Source organism: Anneissia japonica, unplaced genomic scaffold (assembly GCF_011630105.1).
Source record: "Anneissia japonica isolate Jap-2015-1 unplaced genomic scaffold, ASM1163010v1 scaffold234_len1672027_cov178, whole genome shotgun sequence".
Taxonomy (NCBI): Eukaryota; Metazoa; Echinodermata; class Crinoidea; order Comatulida; family Comatulidae; genus Anneissia; species Anneissia japonica.
Genome location: NW_022738761.1, coordinates 705,263 through 725,823, shown reverse-complemented (window position 1 = coordinate 725,823; position 20,561 = coordinate 705,263). Strand labels below are relative to the sequence as shown.

Here is a 20,561-nt window from a genome sequence, read left to right as displayed (position 1 = left end):
TGTTGTGATGTCAGTATAATAGAAGATGGTGCACTTCAGACTCAACTCAGATTCAACTGTAAATTGAATTCTAAGAAAAGATAAATGTCTTAATAAGTGGTGACATTGTGTTGCATATCAAGGTTAGGCTCTGATGAACAATTACTCCACTTTTCACTTGGTTGTTAAAAATTTACTTAAAAGATTGCTGACTGTATTAAGCTACTAGGGACAACTGTATGTACCTAAGATAGATTCATTCCTCTATGACGAGTTCTCTGAACAATGCAGATTCAAACCAAATCGATTCTAGAATTCAGTTATTTTTATGGTAGGGCTACAGTAGCTCTTATAATCGCTCAATCGAAAACTCCCTATAAACAATATTCAATATTTTAATTTGAATATTTGATTTTGTATTAATTTGCTAAATACTGTATATTTAATTTATTAGATTTCATTTGAAAATATTTTCCTTCAATTAACAAACACATAAATAATACAGTTTCTATATACTTTGCATTGCTCTTGAATTGGTTGGTACCTATAATCACATTAAGAATCTTCATAGTAAAAATTTGTATAAAAGAAGGTCTGCCTCGTTGGAAGTTAACATATTTGATCCTTTTGAATGCCGGTTAGCAATTTAATATTCAAAATTTGAGGTGGTATTTTAGGGATTTTGTGGCAAACAGTCAATCTTTAAACGTTAAGTTTTGAAGCATAAATGTTGATTTTCACAGCGTGACAGCTTCATGCAACAGCATTTTGCAGAATATATCACATTTACATAGATTGCAAAAAGCAATCATCATGCGTGCAATTTTTGTTTGTCAGAATATTTTTTGTCGCCTTCGTATTGTGGTTTTGTGTTGTGTTTGTGTTGTGTTTAACCATAAGGTTCCTAATATGTTTTTTCTTTTCTGCCACTGCTATATATGGCTATTACCCTTTTGAAAGTGATTTAAGTCAGCTTACAGTTTGTAAAAGTTGATTATTAGTAATTATCAAATCCATTAAAATCAGTATTATTATATCTGTATGATATTAAAGAATAATCTTCTCAGTTTAAAGTACTTCAGGTCAAACAAACATATGTGTGTACATCCTGTTATTACCTCTAGGCAACCTGATGCTAATAATAGAAAAGGACGAGCTAAGAAAGGATGTTCTTAGGTTTGGCCGGATTGACCAATCATCATCATCATTGGTATTATAGCTACTCATTAGATAAATTGCTCATCTGCTTAGATTTTTCCTTATTAAAAACTCTTCTATGATGATTAATAGCAGGCTGTCATTTTGATGTGTTCAGGTCTCTGCTTCTTTCTGGGGATAATTTGATAGGAAATAGATAAATAGGAGGTGACTGTTGTGTATTTTTATATTAACATTGTTTTTTTTTAAATTTATTATTTTATTTAGTTTTCATATGCTTTTTGTGTGTGAAGTTAGCAAGGATCCCATTACAGTGGCAGATCCAGGAATTCAAAATAGAGGGAGCCCAGGGAAGGACTTTCATAAATGGCAGGGGGGTGGCTGCTGGCTGTCTCCCCCCCATCCCCTCCTCTAAATTCACCACTACATTAATAGATCATGATGTAAGGCGGTATGCATGCACTAGTTTACTAGCTGCAACAGTGGAGTACTCCCCCAGGGAGCTCAGTATGTGTTTCATTACATAGGTGTTTGATTCAATGACCATAATAATAATGTGTAGTGTATAAGCGACCTTTGCACTATATATGTAGTAACGCAGACATAATTAATGTTAATGAGGAACAAAAGTCTAGTAATGGACTCCTCAGTAATTCATCATGCTTTGTACATGTTTATTTTATTTTCTTTATTTCCAACATCTACAGTAATTAAAAGATCAATTAAAAATAACATAAAGGGAAAAAAAGAAACTTAGAAGAAAATATACTACACCTTATAAAGCTAAGTGGTTGGGTAAGAAATATACTAACTGCATCTATGATCCTAAACTAAAGTTGAAAGTAGCAAAATTGAAGGCTTACTCTCCACGAATCTAATCCATCTTATGTAATCCATCATTAAACAATGGGAACACTAAAAAGATAATGTTGATATTCAAGCAAAAGGATTTAATCTGAATTAAAATAGTCCATCTTATGATCCTCATCTATCATTCACAGCTTCTTAACAAGATGATGTTGAACATCTAGCAAAACCGAAGGCCTATGTTTAATCTAATCCATCTCATCTAAACCACCATAGTCTAGTCTGCACTAGTCTAATCCATCTTATGTAATCTGTTATTAAACAATGAGAACACTAAAAAGATAATGTTTATATCAGGCAGGTAATCTAAATTAATATAGTCATCTTATGATTTTCATTAATCATTCGCAGCTAACAAGATGATGTTGAATGTCTTACAAAACCGAAGGCATAATCTTATTTAATCTAATCTATCTCATCTAATTCATCACGTAACATCAACAATACTAACAAGATAACATCAAAATTGTCATAAACCTTTTTATTTTCATGTTATATTTATTCTTTGAAGTAGTGTACATGGGAATGATTACATTCTTACTCGTGTTGCATGTCAAATAATTCCCCTGTGTCCCTGCAGTATGTCTTGCATTTCTCATAGAAAACGCTCATGATTTTACAAAAATGGCTGCTGGCAACATCTCATCTTAACTTCACATTCATGTTCCTTGTATTATCGATAATTATGCAAATAGGTTTGATGATTGTGTGCCCATAAATAGAGATTGAACATTTTCTGTTCGCAGACTTAATAAGTAATTGCTGTACAATCACATTGAAATTATGTTTACATTATGAGTTTTTTGATATGTGCTTTAACGTCTATAGACACTTATTACACTGTATTACTTAGCATTAATTAGCGTTATGGATGATTATGTAAATAATTTGTATTAATGAATGATATATTTCTCTTGAAATACAACAGAGCCTTTTCAGGGTATAAGGGAACATTCTAAATCTTTTACTTAACAAAATATTATATGATTATGTATATTTTGATTTAATGGTGTTTCAAAAGAAAATTATTTTTTTTTTACCAAATTCACAATTTCCAATATTATTTTTGTTACCTTTATATATTTTGACTATAGACCTATCCAAAAGAACATTTTTGAGTGTCGCCCTCTATTGTCGGCGCCATTACTGGGGTGGCATTTGCGAAGTTGGGGATACAGCGAAGTTTAGAGATGCAATGCGGAGTTTAGTTTTCAATGCAGTTGTTGCTGAGAACAACAGGGTTTTTTTCGACAGTAGCAGCTGCATAATGTCGTCAGTCTTCAACCTATATTTTATCACAATCCAAGATAAGTATATTTCGTGTATTTAAGACAGAATATTAATAACGATAGGAATTAGGGGCCTCGATACATCGTATACTGTATATATTACGTTAGGCCTAGCTAGCATGTAGGGAACACCGGGTCCCAGACTACTACGAGGCATAGGCCGTCTAAAGTAGCTAGGTATCTAGCCTAGGGTAGGCTCTTACAAGATAATTTCTTATTTAAAATTGTAATATTAATATTTTCAACTAAACATAAAGTTGTATATTTTTTTAGATCTAAGGCGATTTACGCTATTATTTCGTTAATACCCAGCAGCACAATTCACTCATTAAAAACTAACTCTAAAGTAATATAGACAATACACTTTATTTCTCTTTAAATATTACAGAGCCTTTTCAGGGTATAAGGGAACATTCTAAATCTTTTACTTAACAAAATATTATATGATAATGTATATTTTGATTTAATGGTGTTTCAAAAGAAAATTATTTTTGCAGGTAAAATACCTGATTTTTTACCAAATTCACAATTTCCAATATTATTTTTGTTACCTTTATATATTTTGACTATTGTCCAACAATATGTTTAATGTAATGTTTGTATCATCACTTAAACAAAATTGATATCCTTCCCATCATGCATTAGTCATTCATTAGCAGTTGTAAACAATCTTGTTAGCCATTCTTTAAAATGGTCCGAGGAATATGGAGATGAAAGTTCAATGCTATTGTCAAGTCTGATTATTCATTAACTTCCTTATTTTATTATATTTATTTTATTTTTCAGCACTAATTTAAGTCTGACTTGTTAAAATAAATAACAGTGGTAGTTATTGAATACTCTTCCCTACTTCTATCGAGGCTCAGAAGTCGAGGGTAAATAGAGCCTAAAGGGTGAAAGTGACCCGAGGGGTAACCAGTGATAAAGTCGTGTCTGTTACGTATTATATTAAATGAAGCGTTTCTAATTTTAGCATTGATGTTAAATACACCACTTAAGCTAAGAGTACACTAAGCAATATGTTAATCTAATCTGATCAGAAATCGCTAGCTGTAATTTAAGAGTGGTTACATCATTGGAGAAGCTAGCCTACAAATGCAGGCGATATGTATCAGGATGGTACTGAACAAGAATGCTGGCTCAAGGGACCTTTTAGAGGAAGCTACTGCTGGTGGCTGCTGTACCCCCAAGGGGCCTAGACGTCAACTAGTTGAATAACTTCTTTGATATCATTAATCCAGTAAACTTGGTGATAGATTATAGTTATAGATATAAAAAGTATTTTTCTTAGATTTGTGTTCATCTTTGAATTTCGTTCATATCTAAGTTGCAGTTGAATCATCAATTATATGGTTACCTACCATGCAGTAGTGTTCAATTAATTTAAATAACATTAGGTTTAAGGAAAACTATGGTGTTTGTTTTTACAAGAATAAATAGAATTAGTAACCTCCAAGACCCTTGGTATGGAAATTACTCACCTTATCACAAATAAGGACCCAGTGTATGGAAGGAAAACATCTTATAAACCAAAGCTAGCGCTGCTCCCTAGGACCCATGTATGGAAGGCACTCACCTTTTAATCATGTCTCATAATTTTAAAAAAATAAACATTTATTTTATGTTTAATGAATGGCGTCTTACCATTTGTTTATCAAGCTATGTGATATTTTATAATTTGATGTACTATTAATGATTAACAAAGTCATAAACGTTACCATTAACGATTTACTTTACAATATGACTTGTTACATATTTCTTACTGTACCTCAAGCACTACTCTTTAGCTTGTTCCAATGACTAGGCTATAATGCCAAGTGCCTAGAGGCCTTAGAAATATGCGCAACAAGACTAGCATTTATTATCTGGTGTTTAGATAATAAATGGCTACACAATGCCAACTATAGTATGTCATCTTTTTTTTTCACCCTTTGTCCAACTGGCCTACTTCCAGTACAAGAGCTCTCAAATAATTAAATATTTTTATTTATCCATACAAAATATAGTACAGATGAGAACCTATGGTGTCAGAAAAGGAAACAGATTGTCAGAATGGGGGAGGGGAAATCGATGTTTAAATCTGTTTTAGTAAAATAGTAAAGAAAAATTGCAATTGTTGCAGTCCAATCATAGGTATATGCTCCCTTTTCCCCTTCTGCATTTGTCCCTGCTCTGATTAAAAATAATCATCTTTTTTAAAAAGTAAATCTAAAAATAATGAATTACCTTGTCATTCTACCCCTCAAATGTCACAGCATTATTCAAACAGCTGCTTTGCAATAACCATGAATGTATGTTTCTGTTGTAGGGTTCAGTGTTCAACGCCCAACAGCCGACACCTGTTATGACACACGTGACACAAGCCCCACCTAACCACCCTGGTAGTCAGCAGCTTGCATTATCCATGTCAATGGGCAGCTCAGGGGGTCAGCAGACATGGGCTCCAGGACCAATGCCCCAAGGACAACATGTTTTTATTCGGGTAAGTCGACGATAGCAAACATATACGTATAATGTAAATATTTTCCAGATGATCCAATTCCTCTCATATCCTCACTGTTTCGTTTGTTAATGTATATATTATAACTATTATTAAAAATTAAGAAAAAGATATAAGCAACAATTTTTTTAAATAATAAAAGAAATGCAGAAAAGGCTACTGCTCTTTGCAGGTGGAAATGGTGCCACAAGCAGCTCTCTGAGATGGATACGTGGGCCTTATAAGATGTCATTATTATTAAATAATACTTTGTAATTAATATAATCAAATATAAGTTAACTGGGTAGGAGGCAATTATTTTGCTTTAATCGCTTCTGAATTGTTAATTATGATAAGAAAAATATTACCATACATATAAGGACTTACAGGATAATGATTACCGTATATCTTAAGGGGTAATGGTTACTAATATTAATGAAATAATTAGTAAATGATAACAAAAATGACAATTGAAAAATGCCTTTAAAAAAAAAAAAAATATTCACTCTGAAAACATGTTTGCAAATGGTAACATGCTTAAATAATTGATTCAGCTTCTGTTCATGTAAACAAAATGTAACTTAAATGTAAGGATTGGAAATTGAATTAGATATGGCGTGCGGTGAGTCTAGACAATAACAGTATGCAGTTGACCCAACCAAGCAATATACACCATTTATAGGTCATTAAATGAACAAAGTTACTGATGTTAAGGGACTTTGTTTTGTTTTAACATTGACATCATCCCAAGAGGGATCATTTAATGTACAATGCCGAGCACTGCCTGGAACATGCTTCCAGACTCCTACACATGGCCAGCAAATCCATGCATATGGGAAACCGCCGCCTCCAAGACGTTAGGAAAAATATATGTCAAAGAATGACCTTGGACATTTCACATCCAATGAAGTAATGCGACTGTGCTGTACCTATTAATTTAATTATATCTATCTACATTTAAAGAATTTCTTAATGTTCTTATATGCTGTTCAATAGACTGAATTAGTCACCAAAGCTACGATAGCATGAAACTAACTAGTAGATGGCAGTGTATCCACACAGTGATAATATTTATAGTGATTGACTTGTAAAATCCCATAAACTTTCTGAGTTTGTACATATTTCATCAAAAAGCATTATACTGTAAACATATAGACCATTTTTTAACTGCTCTGTGCTTAAAAAGAGGGATTTGGTGTTTGTTAATTTAAATCATACATTATCCAAGAGGTAAGATCAAAATCAAAATGTGTCTTTTCCACCTCATTTTTTTGTTTTTATTAGTCTCCTAATTTCATTTCAAACAAGTAAAACATTACAAACATGAATGAATAGTGAAACATAAATATAGAAATTTAAAAAAATCAGTTCAATTGAGGCAACAGGCTATTAATTATAATTATTAATTATAAATGTCTGCTACAGGATATGACAGTGTTTAATGTGAAGCTGTATAATATTTATTTTTCCACTAATTATAAATTTATCTGTTTTATTTTTTAATAAAATGAAATATGCTAAATTTGGAATTTTTTTCTTAAATAACATGCACATTCTGGCAATTTGTCATCTGCTGTGTGTAGAAATTACAACTACTCCATCACCACTCTCTCTGCATTTTGGTAATTTTGGAACATGTTTATAGTAAGACGTTGCTATTAGGCAACTTTTGAAGCTTAGGTGATGCATGTGTCATTTTGATGATAAAGCACAGAAGACAACATCATTACGTTTAGGCTTTTTGACAAAGTGAAAATCACTTGGTGACAGATAAACCAGTCAAACCGATTTCCTCCGTTTTTCGACATTAATATAAGAATCATAAATCATAATTCCCGTTCAAGCTAGAGACATCTGTATGATTTTTTCCTCTTCATAAATATGCAACTGGATGTGTTGATATTTAGTGTCATTTAAAGAAAGGTTTAAAGAAATCCTTTTTTTTCCTTTCCAGCCTACTGCACCTGTGCAATCATGGCCGCCGAGTAACCAGGTTTTCTTGTCACCATGGCAACAAGGTGCAGCAGCTGTGGCACAACAGCCTGTCATTCCTGAAACGCAGCCAATCAGAGACACATGGAGGTAAGCGAACCGGATATTTCATTCAATATGCTTTTGATTTGATTTTGCACATTGCACAGTCTCCTAACATGCCTTCTGTTTTTACCCCCTCCATTGCAGACGGCAGTACGTGTCTGCAGCCCCAATGTCGTGGCGTTCGTCTGAGGATTCCGGATTTTTAACCGAGCCGAGTCCTGCACTGTTCCCGATGGAAGTTGGAGAGAGTTCTTTTTATGATCATTGCCTAGAGGTTTGTTGTGTTTTAAGTATTATACCCTCCTACTTGGGTTGGAACCAATGTCCCTTGTAGATGTTTTTGCGGTGCTACTGTGTATGAGTGGTTGTTAGTCATTTCAAAGAGCTCTGGTTTGCTAGATATAATTTGTTTTCTCCCTGTAAAGCCACTTAGAGCCCATATTAACTCATGCATGAGAAGAAATTTATAATAAAAAAAACAGTGAAATTCCATGTCAGACTGATGCAGAGTGCAGAAAGGAAATTGACAACTTCCTTTACTGCATACGGGTTACTTGATAATGTATGCATGACCCACAGTGAACTTGAAAAAATTACTGGCTGATCTTTCATTATCAAAACCAGAAATTCACTCATAATATCCCCGTTTCTGAATGTGCATTTCATGACTACCATTTATATCGATTAATTTTGATTTTATTTTGTTTTTTAATCAAAATATAACATATGGAAATAATAATTTTAGTAACAAACCTTTAATATTATACATTGACAGTATCAACCAAGGCTATAAACTTACCATAAACAAAAACAATTTAACTAGATAGATTTTAGACAATTACTAAATTCTGGAAGTAAAAGAAATTCAAAAGATATTAATGGATTATTTTCTATATTGGTACAAGAATACTAAAGATAAGAATATTTATGAGACTACTAGGAGCCATGGCTGCTATTGAGTCACGAGTCGTAATAAATTAAATTAGGTTAAAGTCAAACTAAATTTTTAATAGAACAGATATGTTGTTGCTTGTATAGATTAAGTTTTAATTACCTAATTTTGATTATGTAAATCAAAGTTAATTGGGATAAGTAGACAGGGTAAAAAAAAATATAAATTTTGTCATGTTGGAATCCAGCAATATTTTCTAAAGCTTGATCACCATAGATCCAGTGGATGTATGGTTTCTTTGGTTAAGATGTTTACCATCTAAACCAAGGTCCTGGGTTCGAATCATGTGGCACTCCAAAATGATCAGCTCTGCTATATCACTATGATATTTAAAAACAACTAAAACAAACATGATTTTTTTCTATGTTTGTAGAGAGGTGGTATTACTTCCGGTCGCCCTGTACCGATGCTCCAGAGTACCCCACATCAAACCCTAGGCCTACCGCAAAGCCACGTACCTAGTTTACAGACACCATTGTACAGAGGCAACCAGACAACAAGAACTGCCCGTAAACTTCCTGGTCAAGGGTAAGTCATCCAAATTTTATTTTAAGAAAACCTGTTAAGATAACCTCCTGGCTTTTAATATTTAAGTAGGTTATGAGCTTTCAATTATAAATTAGAACAAGATATATCTTTTTGCTTAAGTATCATTGGTCCTTTACCCTTTTACAAAATTTAACCAGCTAATGCCGTATTTCACTGTGTGTAAGTCCAAGAGACCTACAGTAGCTACGGAATTCACTGAAAATTACGGAGTGGGCTTATACACAGACAAAACGTGGCGAAAGTATGTTGATTTTGATTTGTTTGAAAAACATGCAAAAATAAAGTGATATGCCCATACGATCATTTTGCTAGCTGGTTGTTACAACAGTATCTCAATACATGCAGCTCCTTAAACACAGACAGTTGCCGGGTGTCTATTCTTACACGTGTAGTGAGTATAGCCCGCAACATGGAAGCATATATTATAAAATAGCCAATGTGTTGGTACTCACCGTTATAGGTCATTGATTCCTGCTTGGGCTATAATACAATTGTGTGAGCTCTGGACTTGAATTGTTGTCCTTTCTCCGAGGGCTTCCCTGGGTCGGCCGTTCAGTGCACATGCCAGTGGATGCGCATTTGAAGCACAGAAGACCTAACCTGGGGAATACGGGGTCAATGCAGTGTGACCTCCAGGGGGTCGCCACTACATATAGATCAGTAACATCTAGCTACAGTAGTTAGACATAGCGTAGGCACTGTTGTAAGAATTATTTGTAGAGGGAAAAGTTACACAAGATATACAAAACATCCTTCCATGAAAAATAAGCCTAAACATATTGTTACAAAAGCAAAGGATAGAAAAGGAAAGGAATAGAAGATAAAAGAAGGGGAAAAGAAAATGAATGACAAAAGAAGGAAAAAGAAAGGAAAATTAATTAGAAAGGAAAAGAAAGGAAAAAGAAAAGAAAGGAATAGGATAGAAAAATAAAGGCAGGATAAAGAAAGAAAAAGGAATAGAAAAGAAAGAATTGAAATAAATTATAGACAAATGAAAGAAAAGGAAAGAAGGATCTAGAAAGGAAAAGAAAGAAATAGAAAAATAGAAGAAAAAATAGAGAATCAAAGGAAGAGAAAGAAAGGAAATAGGAAAGAAATGAAAGAAAAAGGGAAGAAAGAAAAGATATGGAAAAAGGTAAGAAAGGTAATATGGACAAGAAAGGAAATATGAAATTAGATGAAAGGAACTTAGAATTACTGTATTTTTCAAGTGAATTTTAACTTCAAATAAATCTATTTATATAGTAGTATATTTATTTCTATATAGGTAATTCATAATAATTCATCACCTAAATTTATTTCAATTCCTGTTGTAAAAGCGCATAGAGGTCTTTACATTATGCATAGTATAAATTATTATTATTATTATTATTATTATTATTATTATTATTATTAATGCTGAGGTGCAGACTCATAGTCAGATTTCATTTAGGATAGAATTAATGCCTTACCAGACTAATGAAAAGCTAGGACTTGGCTACACTAAGGCCTGCGTATGAAACTCCTCAAGAACTTAATTTTTGAGCGAATTTCTGCGCAATTTTTAGTAAGTCCAGCTGCATGCAATAGTTGGAATTATACCCTGGGCTTTTTCAGATTGAAGGCTAGCATCTGAAATCAAGCCTAAACAAGGGGGTGGTCTTATATTCAATCATGGGCTTATACTTTGTTAAATACGGCAATCAATTTAAGGATGTCTATTTTAAATATTTTTTAATTCTGAAAACAGAATTGTTTAAATATTTGTTTCATTAGAAGAATCTATGAAATAGGCTCTTTAATTTTTCCCCTTTTTTTTTTAAGTCTTCTATAACAACGGGCAGTAGAATAGCAAAACCAAATACAACAATGAATTGAATATATAATAATTATTATTTCTTTATATTACTATAATGTATATGTTATGTGTTTTGTGTATGATTTGAAAGTAGATTAATGAATATGACAAATTAAACACTGCAAAATGTACTAACATTATGAATACAAACCTTTTCTAATATTGTCTTCCTTACTATTCTTTTAATCTAGGCGTGGTGCTATGACAAAGAAAACAAATCCATCTTTTAGCAGTAGCCTCTCTCCCCAGAAGAAGCGCGTCAAAGCGAACTTATCTCCAACGCAGGATTTGTCCCTCACTCAAGTAACGTACGCCACAGACCGATCTAATGCTCCGAGTACCAGCAAGAGGCCTACTGACACAAAGAAAAGTCAATACACAGGCAAGCGTGACCCAATCGTGATAGCCGATTCACCCAGCCCAACACCAAGTGTCATTACTATTAGCAGTGACAGTGAAGAAGAACCAGAAAAAGCAACTGATAAAGGGTAAGTAAGCCTCGGTGTTGAGTAGTTGGTACAGCGTTGTGTAACTGTGGGAGCAGCTGGTGTAGCGGTTTTGGTTCTGGTTCTTAAACTTGAGGTAGTGGGCTCGAATTCCACTGTTCATTATCTACAATCTGTCAAGGGGCTGACTGCCATAAGTGTATATAGATATGTATGTATGACTAGGCAATGATAGTAAACTTAAAGTAGAAGATCACATGGCAAGTTGAATGGCCGAGCGGTTAAGGCAAGGGCGCTGCAACCTACAGCCATAATATCAGGGCTGGTTCGAACGGCACGCTCGTCTATGGTTCTGGAGGTGGAAGAAGTTTTCTCTGATAAAGACTATAAACCATAGGCCCAGTATACACAATTGGCTCATGTGTACTATAAAGAACCCAGTACATCCTTTGAGACAAGTAGGGGGTTACCCCGCTGTACTTATTCATCTCACAGACCCTGTCACTGTGGTCTGATCCAGATGCTGAACAGGCATTGATAAATAACTGAACTAGAACCATCTCCTACAAAGTGAACTCTACTTCTTTTTATTTAATGTTCTTAATAAATCTTGTTTTATTATATTTCAACATCAATTTAGAGTTTCAATTTTGGTTTCTTTCAGGTGTTTAGATGGCAGTTGCAAAGCTTGCAATGAAACCACTATCACACATTCATGCTCACTTAGTAGTACTAATAGTATTCTTAGTGCCAGTCCAGATGCACCAAATCACTACATGTCATCATCATACTCATCCTTAGAGGTATCGCCATTCAAGGCAGATGATGTCAGTAAGTCTCAGCGCCAGAACGTTGTTAGTTGTGTGACGATTCCTGACACTCCTGAAGTGTCAGAGAGTCCAGCAAATCTCAACAGTAATAGGGATGAAGAGACTGTAGTGAAGGCACCGGAAATTTGTATAGAGTCACACGAGAACGATGACCATGACCCTGAGTCAAGGAGCCCTGCCCAGCAGGTTGATAGTTCTAATGCTATCATTGTCACTCCAAGGAGTTCTGGCAAGCAAAGTCAAAAGGTAGGATTCCAGCAGAAAACCATGGAAGGTGCTAAACCAAAGGAACCTACAACAGAACATCGGAAGAAAGAGAAATCTGGGCGATTACCGTATAAGAAGTCTGTTGATGCACGCAAAGATGGTGCTTTGGCGTTGAAGCAGGAAGCAAGTACGCGGCAGAAAGCTGACAATTCGATAGCATTTGTGAATCTGCCACCACTCAAGTGTGAGAACACGTTAAATGCAAGTTCAAGACAAAAAGAGACATCAGCATCCTTGCCAAAGTTACCAACAAGCATAAGCCAACAGTCAACTAGCAGTCAAGCTTCTTCCCATAAAGCAAGCTCATCAAGGTCAAGGGTAAGTTACAGAGAACCTGGTAGCTCAATAGGTTATCAGGAGTCAAGCGTAGCCCAAGGTTCACGAGAAAGTTCTCAAGGAAACAGAGATGCCAACAGTAATATACATGGACATAGGGATATGGGAACTTCGCAGGGTTATAAAGAATCTAGCACTTTACCAATGTTTAGAGAACAAGGGAGTTTGCAGGGTTATCGTGAACCTGGAAATATCCCAGGCTACAGATGTACGTACCCTTCGCATCAATCCGCTACAGGATCGTATGATCGAAATGAACGTTTCCGCCACGTCAATACGTACTCATCACCAACCGTGCAGAATCTTCCGTTTCCATTTCCCCAACATGTGAGCCCATCACATAAACCTATGGTTAGCCAACCACATATTCACATACCTGCCCACATGGCCCCACAATTTGTCACATATCCAGGTTTGAGTTCACCTGTAGGACCCGCGAGTTTACCGTCGTTACCATCACAGACATCGCGTTATGTTCATTACAAATCAAACATTCCAGGTCAGCTGCCCTCGCAGGCAATGTTGCACTCGCCGACAGTACAACATGTGGCATACAGGCAGTCGCCAACGATTGCGCATTCATCCCAGTATGCGCCGCCCTACAATCATCCGGTATATATCAGATCACCCTCTGGGAATCTGTACTCCTATCCAATGAGTCCGACACGGATGCGGCAACTGTACGTGTACCAGAGTCTGCCGGGTGATTGACTGGCGGCACTGCGAGATAAATTTACTCAACTGAACATGATTGATTAATCTGTCGTTGCCATGTTCTTACAAACTTTTGTGGGCATTACATACATTTTTTCTGCTAGCCTGAACATTACTATAAACTGTACACTATCTTATATAAGTAAATATATATCTTTCCTTGTTGGGAATGCCATCAAATGCTAAGTTGCTTTGAGCCAGTAACTCTCACCTGAGATTACCTACAACTGCTGCATGATATTAGGAAAACGTTCCTTGGAACCGCCTATACACATTGAAAACTTTAAAGCATACTTGTGAGCTAGTCGCATTCCACATGTGTAGGTGAAGATTATATTCTATTACAATTAAAAGAGGTGACGCATGTTGAATAATAATTAGCAATCGTTTTGAGCAAAATTTGATTGAATAATTGGCCTTTTGGCCCAACTATTGCGTATTGTTTAATGAGTTTCCAGTTGATATTAATATTTCTGTTTACATTTTGTGTTTGAATTGTATGGAACCTTTTAGTTTATAATGTGATTCCCTTTAACCACAACACACACACACACATTTTTTATTCCAATTCAGAATTAGCATCTGAATTAACAATAACATTTATGCATATATTCAATACATGTATGTTATTATCCATGTATGCAAATGTATGATGCCAAGTAATTAATATATATATTTTTCAAATTCATATAATCCCCTTTGTCTCAACATTCATGTATATGTTCAATACATGCATGTTATTTCCATGCATGTAGATGTAGTATACATGCACAATAATAATAAAATATATATTTTTGAAAATTTATATAGTGCCCTCTGTCTAAACATTCAATATTCAATACATGAATATTATCTATACCTGCAGATGTACTATAAATACATGCACTAATAATAAATATATTTTGAAATGTGTATAGCACCCTCTATCTCAAAAGGTCCGATTAATAATGTATATTTTAAAAAAAACCATAATAATTATGCAAACTCTTCTGTTCTGTGATGCATGAAATACAGGTATATTCAATATGAAACATTTGCTTCCTACTAGCTACTAGTTTTTTTCCAATGGCACAAACAAGGGAACATAGCCATTGTACCCTACCCCCTCCTAATTATACCAAGTAAAATGCTGGTGTGTGTGTGATGTGTGTTTCAGCTTTGCCTTTTCCCTTTATATTCTTTATTAGTAGATATCAAGCTTAGATAAAATGGTATTTCCAGCAATATTTTCCCATTATCAAATAATGTAAACTTTTTGGCATTTTATTTTCCATGTCTGTGGGTTCACTATTTGACATCTTTTCTGTAACCTTTAACAAAATCATCTTTGTTTCAAGGAAAATATAGCATTTGCTAGTTGAGTGAATTGTTCTCGCAGCATAATTAAGTGATTATTACCCTCTGTACATTAAATAATTAATAAGTTTTAAAAAAGGATCATATTTGCCTCAAGTTTTAAAAACAATTTGATGAAGTTTATTATGCGGTTTTAGATATCTATTATTAATAGGGAATTTTAAGTTTTATGAAGGTTTTCAGTTTAGTACTGGTTCATAAGTATAGGACAGATATTGAAAATTGTTAGTTATCTTTTTATGTTAGCTATCTAAATGCATGAGTGCGGTTGTATGTTACAGTATATATTCAATAGTATGGATTTTTATGAATGTTTAAGCAGACAGAAGAAATTTAACCTGTTTTGCAGTTAAAGAAAATGTTGTGGTCCAATATGCTTATATCTGGGGAATGTAATATGCAGTATATTTGTCATGGAATAAACAAAGGATTGTTTGCCAAAGGATACGACTAATGTATTAGACAGCATGTTTATAATAAAGCACTATTTTTCCTAGAACAGAGAACATTGTATTTTACTGTTTAAAAATGAGGCTTTCAAAGTTGTCTTTCCATGAAAAAAAAATAGAACAATAAATAGGATTGACCTATATTAGGAATTACAAATTGTAAGTTTGAAAGTCTAAATATGTAAATGGAAGATAAAGCTTGTTTGTAATATATAGATAGTAAATTCCTGCACTAGAATTGTACAGAACAGAGATTTAATACACTATGTGTGCATTTAAAAAATGGAAACTTTGATTTAGTGACAATTTAATTGTACAGCAGTAATTTTGAGTAGTTGCAGTACTTTTAGAAAGTAAGTTATGAACTATTGAAATTTATCTTGTATACTCCCAAATTCCTATTGGTTTGTAATTTTTGAACATGGTTTTCTGAAAGTTTGGTGGCATGTCAGAATAAATGCTTTCAAATTGATTGGCTGATTTTTTTTTTTTCAAACAGTGTAAAACATGATGGAGCAATTGTTTAGAAATTTAAGAAAATTATAGCAAATGTTTTGATTGCTGTTAATAATGATGATGGAAATTTGTTTTGTAATGAATTTTGGTTTTTTTAAAGAAAGCAAATGTATGTATATAGATGAAGTTAATAATCGGATGATCTTGTAGGTCAGGGTATTAAAGGATCTCAGATGATGTTTGCTAGCATGTCTTGCCGGTCAAGAAAGCCGATGGAGGTGTTTGCTAAAAGCATACAATCCGATACCCATTGTATTTTAAAGAGATTGCTAGAAATTGTTTCTCGAGCATAAGAGACGAGTTGGTTGTGTCAAAAATTTGTTGAATTAGTATTAAAATGAATGGAAGTATTTAAACTGAAAGACATTTGTATTGTTTTGAAGCTAGACAATAAATGTAGTATGTTCCTTTCATGTTTTATTAAATGATTATGATTATAGTTTTATCGAATAATGTAGATATTACAGGTGTGTTATAACCATAGTTTTGTAGAGTATTCACTGATAGCTGATAATATTTTATTTTGGAGCAAAATCTAGCATATCTTGGAAATTTTATGTAAAATGGAGCCAAAGTTATTATTTTTTGTTAGTTTCAGAAACTTCTCCATTTATTTTTAAAGGTTATTTAATGATTGTGTATTTTCATTTTGTTTTTGTGATAGGATATCCTAGCTTTGTGATTGATTTGTAGTAATAATTGTAGATTGAAATTTTGAATAATTGTTGAGGTCAATTTATCGTTGTGGACGACTTGTTTGAATATCTCCATATTATATGGTGCTAAACTAGTGGGATTTGTCTTATTAAAACTGTAATATATTTGCTAATTTGTTCTACATATATAGTAATTGAAAGGGTGGCTTTCAAGAGATTTGGCTCAAACTAGCCCCTAATTTAGAATTGGTTTTCAGTAGTACTAAATGCTAACTGTTAATTGATAATGCTATGTATTATATATATTGTTAATTTGATGAATCATGTAGATTATTATATTAGTATATACTAGATACAAAGCATTAGGACTTAGCTTTCAAGTTCTACCTCTTTGTATAAATTAGTACCTCTTTTCTTGATTACCATGACCACTTCCACCATTAGAAATGTTTCAGTTGCTGTTGTATGTTGTCACCAATGTTTCCAGTAGAATTTAATATGTATTAAGTCAATAGACGAATCACAGATGGTTGCCAGTATCTACATACTTATTGTTTAAATATAAATTTGTTGTAATTGGTTTAGCAAGGTAGTAAACATTTTGTGTAGTACCTTATTAGAAAGCAGTTTTTAAGAATCAACATTGTTTATTTTTTTAAGTTCTCTTTAATATTTGATGTTTTGTTATTTTGGGTTGTCTTTTACTCTTATTATTAGGCTTGTTTAGTTCTCTATTTTTTGTTTCAAATGAAGGAATGTTAAATGTTGTCAACAATGTCTTTTACATTAACATTCCAAATAATAGCACATTGATAACAATGAAATTTGGTTTTAAATAGTACAATTTTCTAGAAAACAATAATGTATTTGTTGTCATTCCATTGATATTCTCTTTAGCTTCATCTGATAAGGCCACAAACAACGTTGGCATATCTACTACAGAAACTTAATTTTGTTGTTACAGTATACAGTACAGTAGAAGCATTTTGTATAAATTACCATTGTCAAATTTGTGCTTCTTTTAGATGTACTGTACAGTGGGAGGTGAAGCTGTTGTGAATATCTCAGTTATTTTCAATCCAATGGAATATTTTCAAAGGAATGGTTAGCCTTGACAAACACTGCCATGATTATGATGTTTGTTCATCAATTTTGCATTCTAGTTATCCATAAGCTTATAATATTACACCTACATTATGTATCATATTTATTGTTTTTTGAAACTGCCAATTTTCCTCTATTTAGCATGGTTTTCAACCCTTACTTGCAGCACTTTTTTGTATGTTATTTGCAAAATTCCTGACAAATACAACAGTTTTATAAATGAATAACCATAACTAAACCATATAGAAAACATGGATAGCCCTATAAACCAAAGAAATATCTCATTTACATCTGAAACTTCAAATAAATTGCAAAAACAAAATATCACAACTGAATTTCTTTATTCAGTTTACTGTTTTATGTACCTTGACCTCTTGTTTACGTTTCTAATGAAATTTGGTATTTGGCCTTAGAGGTTGTGAACACACCAATTCAGATATTTACAAGTCTATTAAATCTTTATTGAAGCTTAATAAGATTTGGTGGTTTCAATGGGTTTTTGTTACAACACATGACAGTGCTGTTCATTTGTTTGGATTCCATGTCTTACCACTAAACTACTACAGTATTAATTCTAATTATTTACTAGTTCTGTGAGTGTTCCTTTTTCTTTCTTTTTTTTTTGTATTTAGTATGTTATGATAGTTGTTGTAAACAGTAACCATCATAACATTTCCTTAATCTGCTTACCACTACTATAATTAAAATACTACAGTACAGTATATTTGGTTTTGTTGACAACATTTGTATCTTTTCCTAGTGGTCAGTATTGTTGGTGTATTACTATTAATTTAATAGGTTTTTATGCATGTGGTGCCGTAGTATTTAATGATTTTGTATTATATAGTGAGTATGAATGACGACGATAAAATGTAGCAAGTAGACATCGAATATAGTTTGCATACATTAGATATTTTGTTAAGTACTTTTATGTGAATTCGAAATGCAATTTATTGACTTGCAATTAAAATATCTATATATAAATATATGTATGTAAGAAGCCAAATGCTTAGTAAGTTAATGGGATTATTACAAAAATTAAGTTCGTTCTTGTCATTTTGTTAAATTGGACAAGTCGATCTTTACACTGATTTTGGATGAATGTTCACATTTTGGTTTAGTAAAATACAGATTAGAACAATTAGTACTAGCCGTTTTGAATTTCTACTCGCATAGGACGATTGAAATGCTTCAATATAGAAATACTTCGAGACCAATATTAATTTTATATGCTATATTATAAATGAATCGGGTATATTAAGAAGCATTAACCCATATAACTGCATACTCATTCGTGTACTGTATGTAACACAGATTTACTCTGTTGTGAATGATGAATTTAAGTGCTTGTATGGATTTACAATGCTTTTTTTCAATTCGTTGATATAAATAGGTTGTAGCTGATAGCATGCTTTGGTGTTATTGTTTGATTCTAGGTGCCTACAATTTACAAAATATATGTTGAAGACTGTGGTTGAAAATAATTATTAATTCCATTTTGGATTGTGTGCTTTTTTGATAGTTGTATAATATGTAATAGCTAATCTATTTTAGAAATTATTTTTGTCCATTTTTCTCTTTAAAGTACTGTATCTCTACATGTTTCTATGTTGTATTTTGACTACATGTAACATGGAACGGGCTATTGAGTGTTTTTCAGTGAAAGGTAGACATTGGTTTGGTAGAGCAGTATGATAATGTTACCAGGCATAAATATTGTACCTTTCCATTGAGCACAGCCCCTTGGTTATTGTTTCAAATGTTGCACAAAATGACATCGTAAACGAATGTACGTAATGCGCAAACGTGCATTTTTTTGGACATAAAAGTTTATTAATAACAAAGAACATAAATGGCAGAAGACAGAGCTCTTCGCGTAGTTTGCATTAAATTTGATGGAACGTCCACACTCCCTAGAATGGAGGAAAATTATTTCTTGGAGTGGAGAAACTAATGAAAACAAACAAATCAGAGATATCCAACCAATCCAAAATATAGCGCCGCCACTCGGATGGAGGAAAATTGCTCTCATGGACGCCCCCATGGGGCGTACTACAATATCGCGAACTGCTCTATCTTTTGCTATTTATTATCTTTGTTATTAAAGCTTATATATTCATGGTCCTGTTCTGGAAAGGTCCAATTTTATACTGGTTCATAACTGTAGACCCAAGTAACACATTTTTTTGCTTCAGCTGCTGAGTTGACGAGTTCATATTGCTTTTCTTCCTCAAATTTATTGAAAATTAACTTCATTAACTTTTTGATCAAGGTTTGTTTTCATGATGTGCTTTGCAATGAGGTATTCCACATACTGTAAACCATTTACATACTAGATTTGAATGCTGAAGAAAACAGGTGTGCAATACGTAAAGGTTTAGGATACTTGAAAACAAAAACAAAGTTGTACCACTATTGCTATGGTTTCACTTGTTCAAATGTTGTATTATTATAATGTTAGAAAATTGAATGTTCTTCATGTTTGATCATGCTCAGTCATTTAGCAAGCTTTGATATGTTAAATGCGGCCCAAATGATTCGGATATTTTTTTATGCGAGTGGTATTTTTGTTGAAGCGTTCTGCATGTTGTGTTATATTGAGGTAGGGAGCGCTTTCTTGAATTCTAGCTGTTGCCTTTACAGTGTTTGATTCGAGGAAAATGGTGACAAAAGAAAATGGTTTTTCTGGTGTATGGGAGATTTTTTGAATAAATAATCATATTTTACTGCATAATAAACG

At 33.3% G+C, this 20,561-nt stretch overlaps 1 protein-coding gene across 2 annotated transcripts in view; it reads left to right on the top strand.

Annotated features, from left to right (window-relative positions):
* The window catches only part of LOC117117757 (homeodomain-interacting protein kinase 2-like), a 68,474-nt gene extending 47,919 nt beyond the window's left edge, over positions 1-20,555 (top strand). For both annotated transcript variants that reach the window (XM_033262175.1, XM_033262177.1), the window contains exons 10-15: positions 5,602-5,775; positions 7,727-7,854; positions 7,954-8,083; positions 9,135-9,289; positions 11,339-11,635; positions 12,258-20,555. In XM_033262175.1, the coding sequence (XP_033118066.1) occupies positions 5,602-5,775; positions 7,727-7,854; positions 7,954-8,083; positions 9,135-9,289; positions 11,339-11,635; positions 12,258-13,737 (2,364 nt within the window). In that variant the 3' untranslated portion in view covers positions 13,738-20,555. The remainder of the gene's footprint in view (positions 1-5,601; positions 5,776-7,726; positions 7,855-7,953; positions 8,084-9,134; positions 9,290-11,338; positions 11,636-12,257) is intronic.
* The last annotated feature ends 6 nt before the right edge of the window (positions 20,556-20,561 follow it).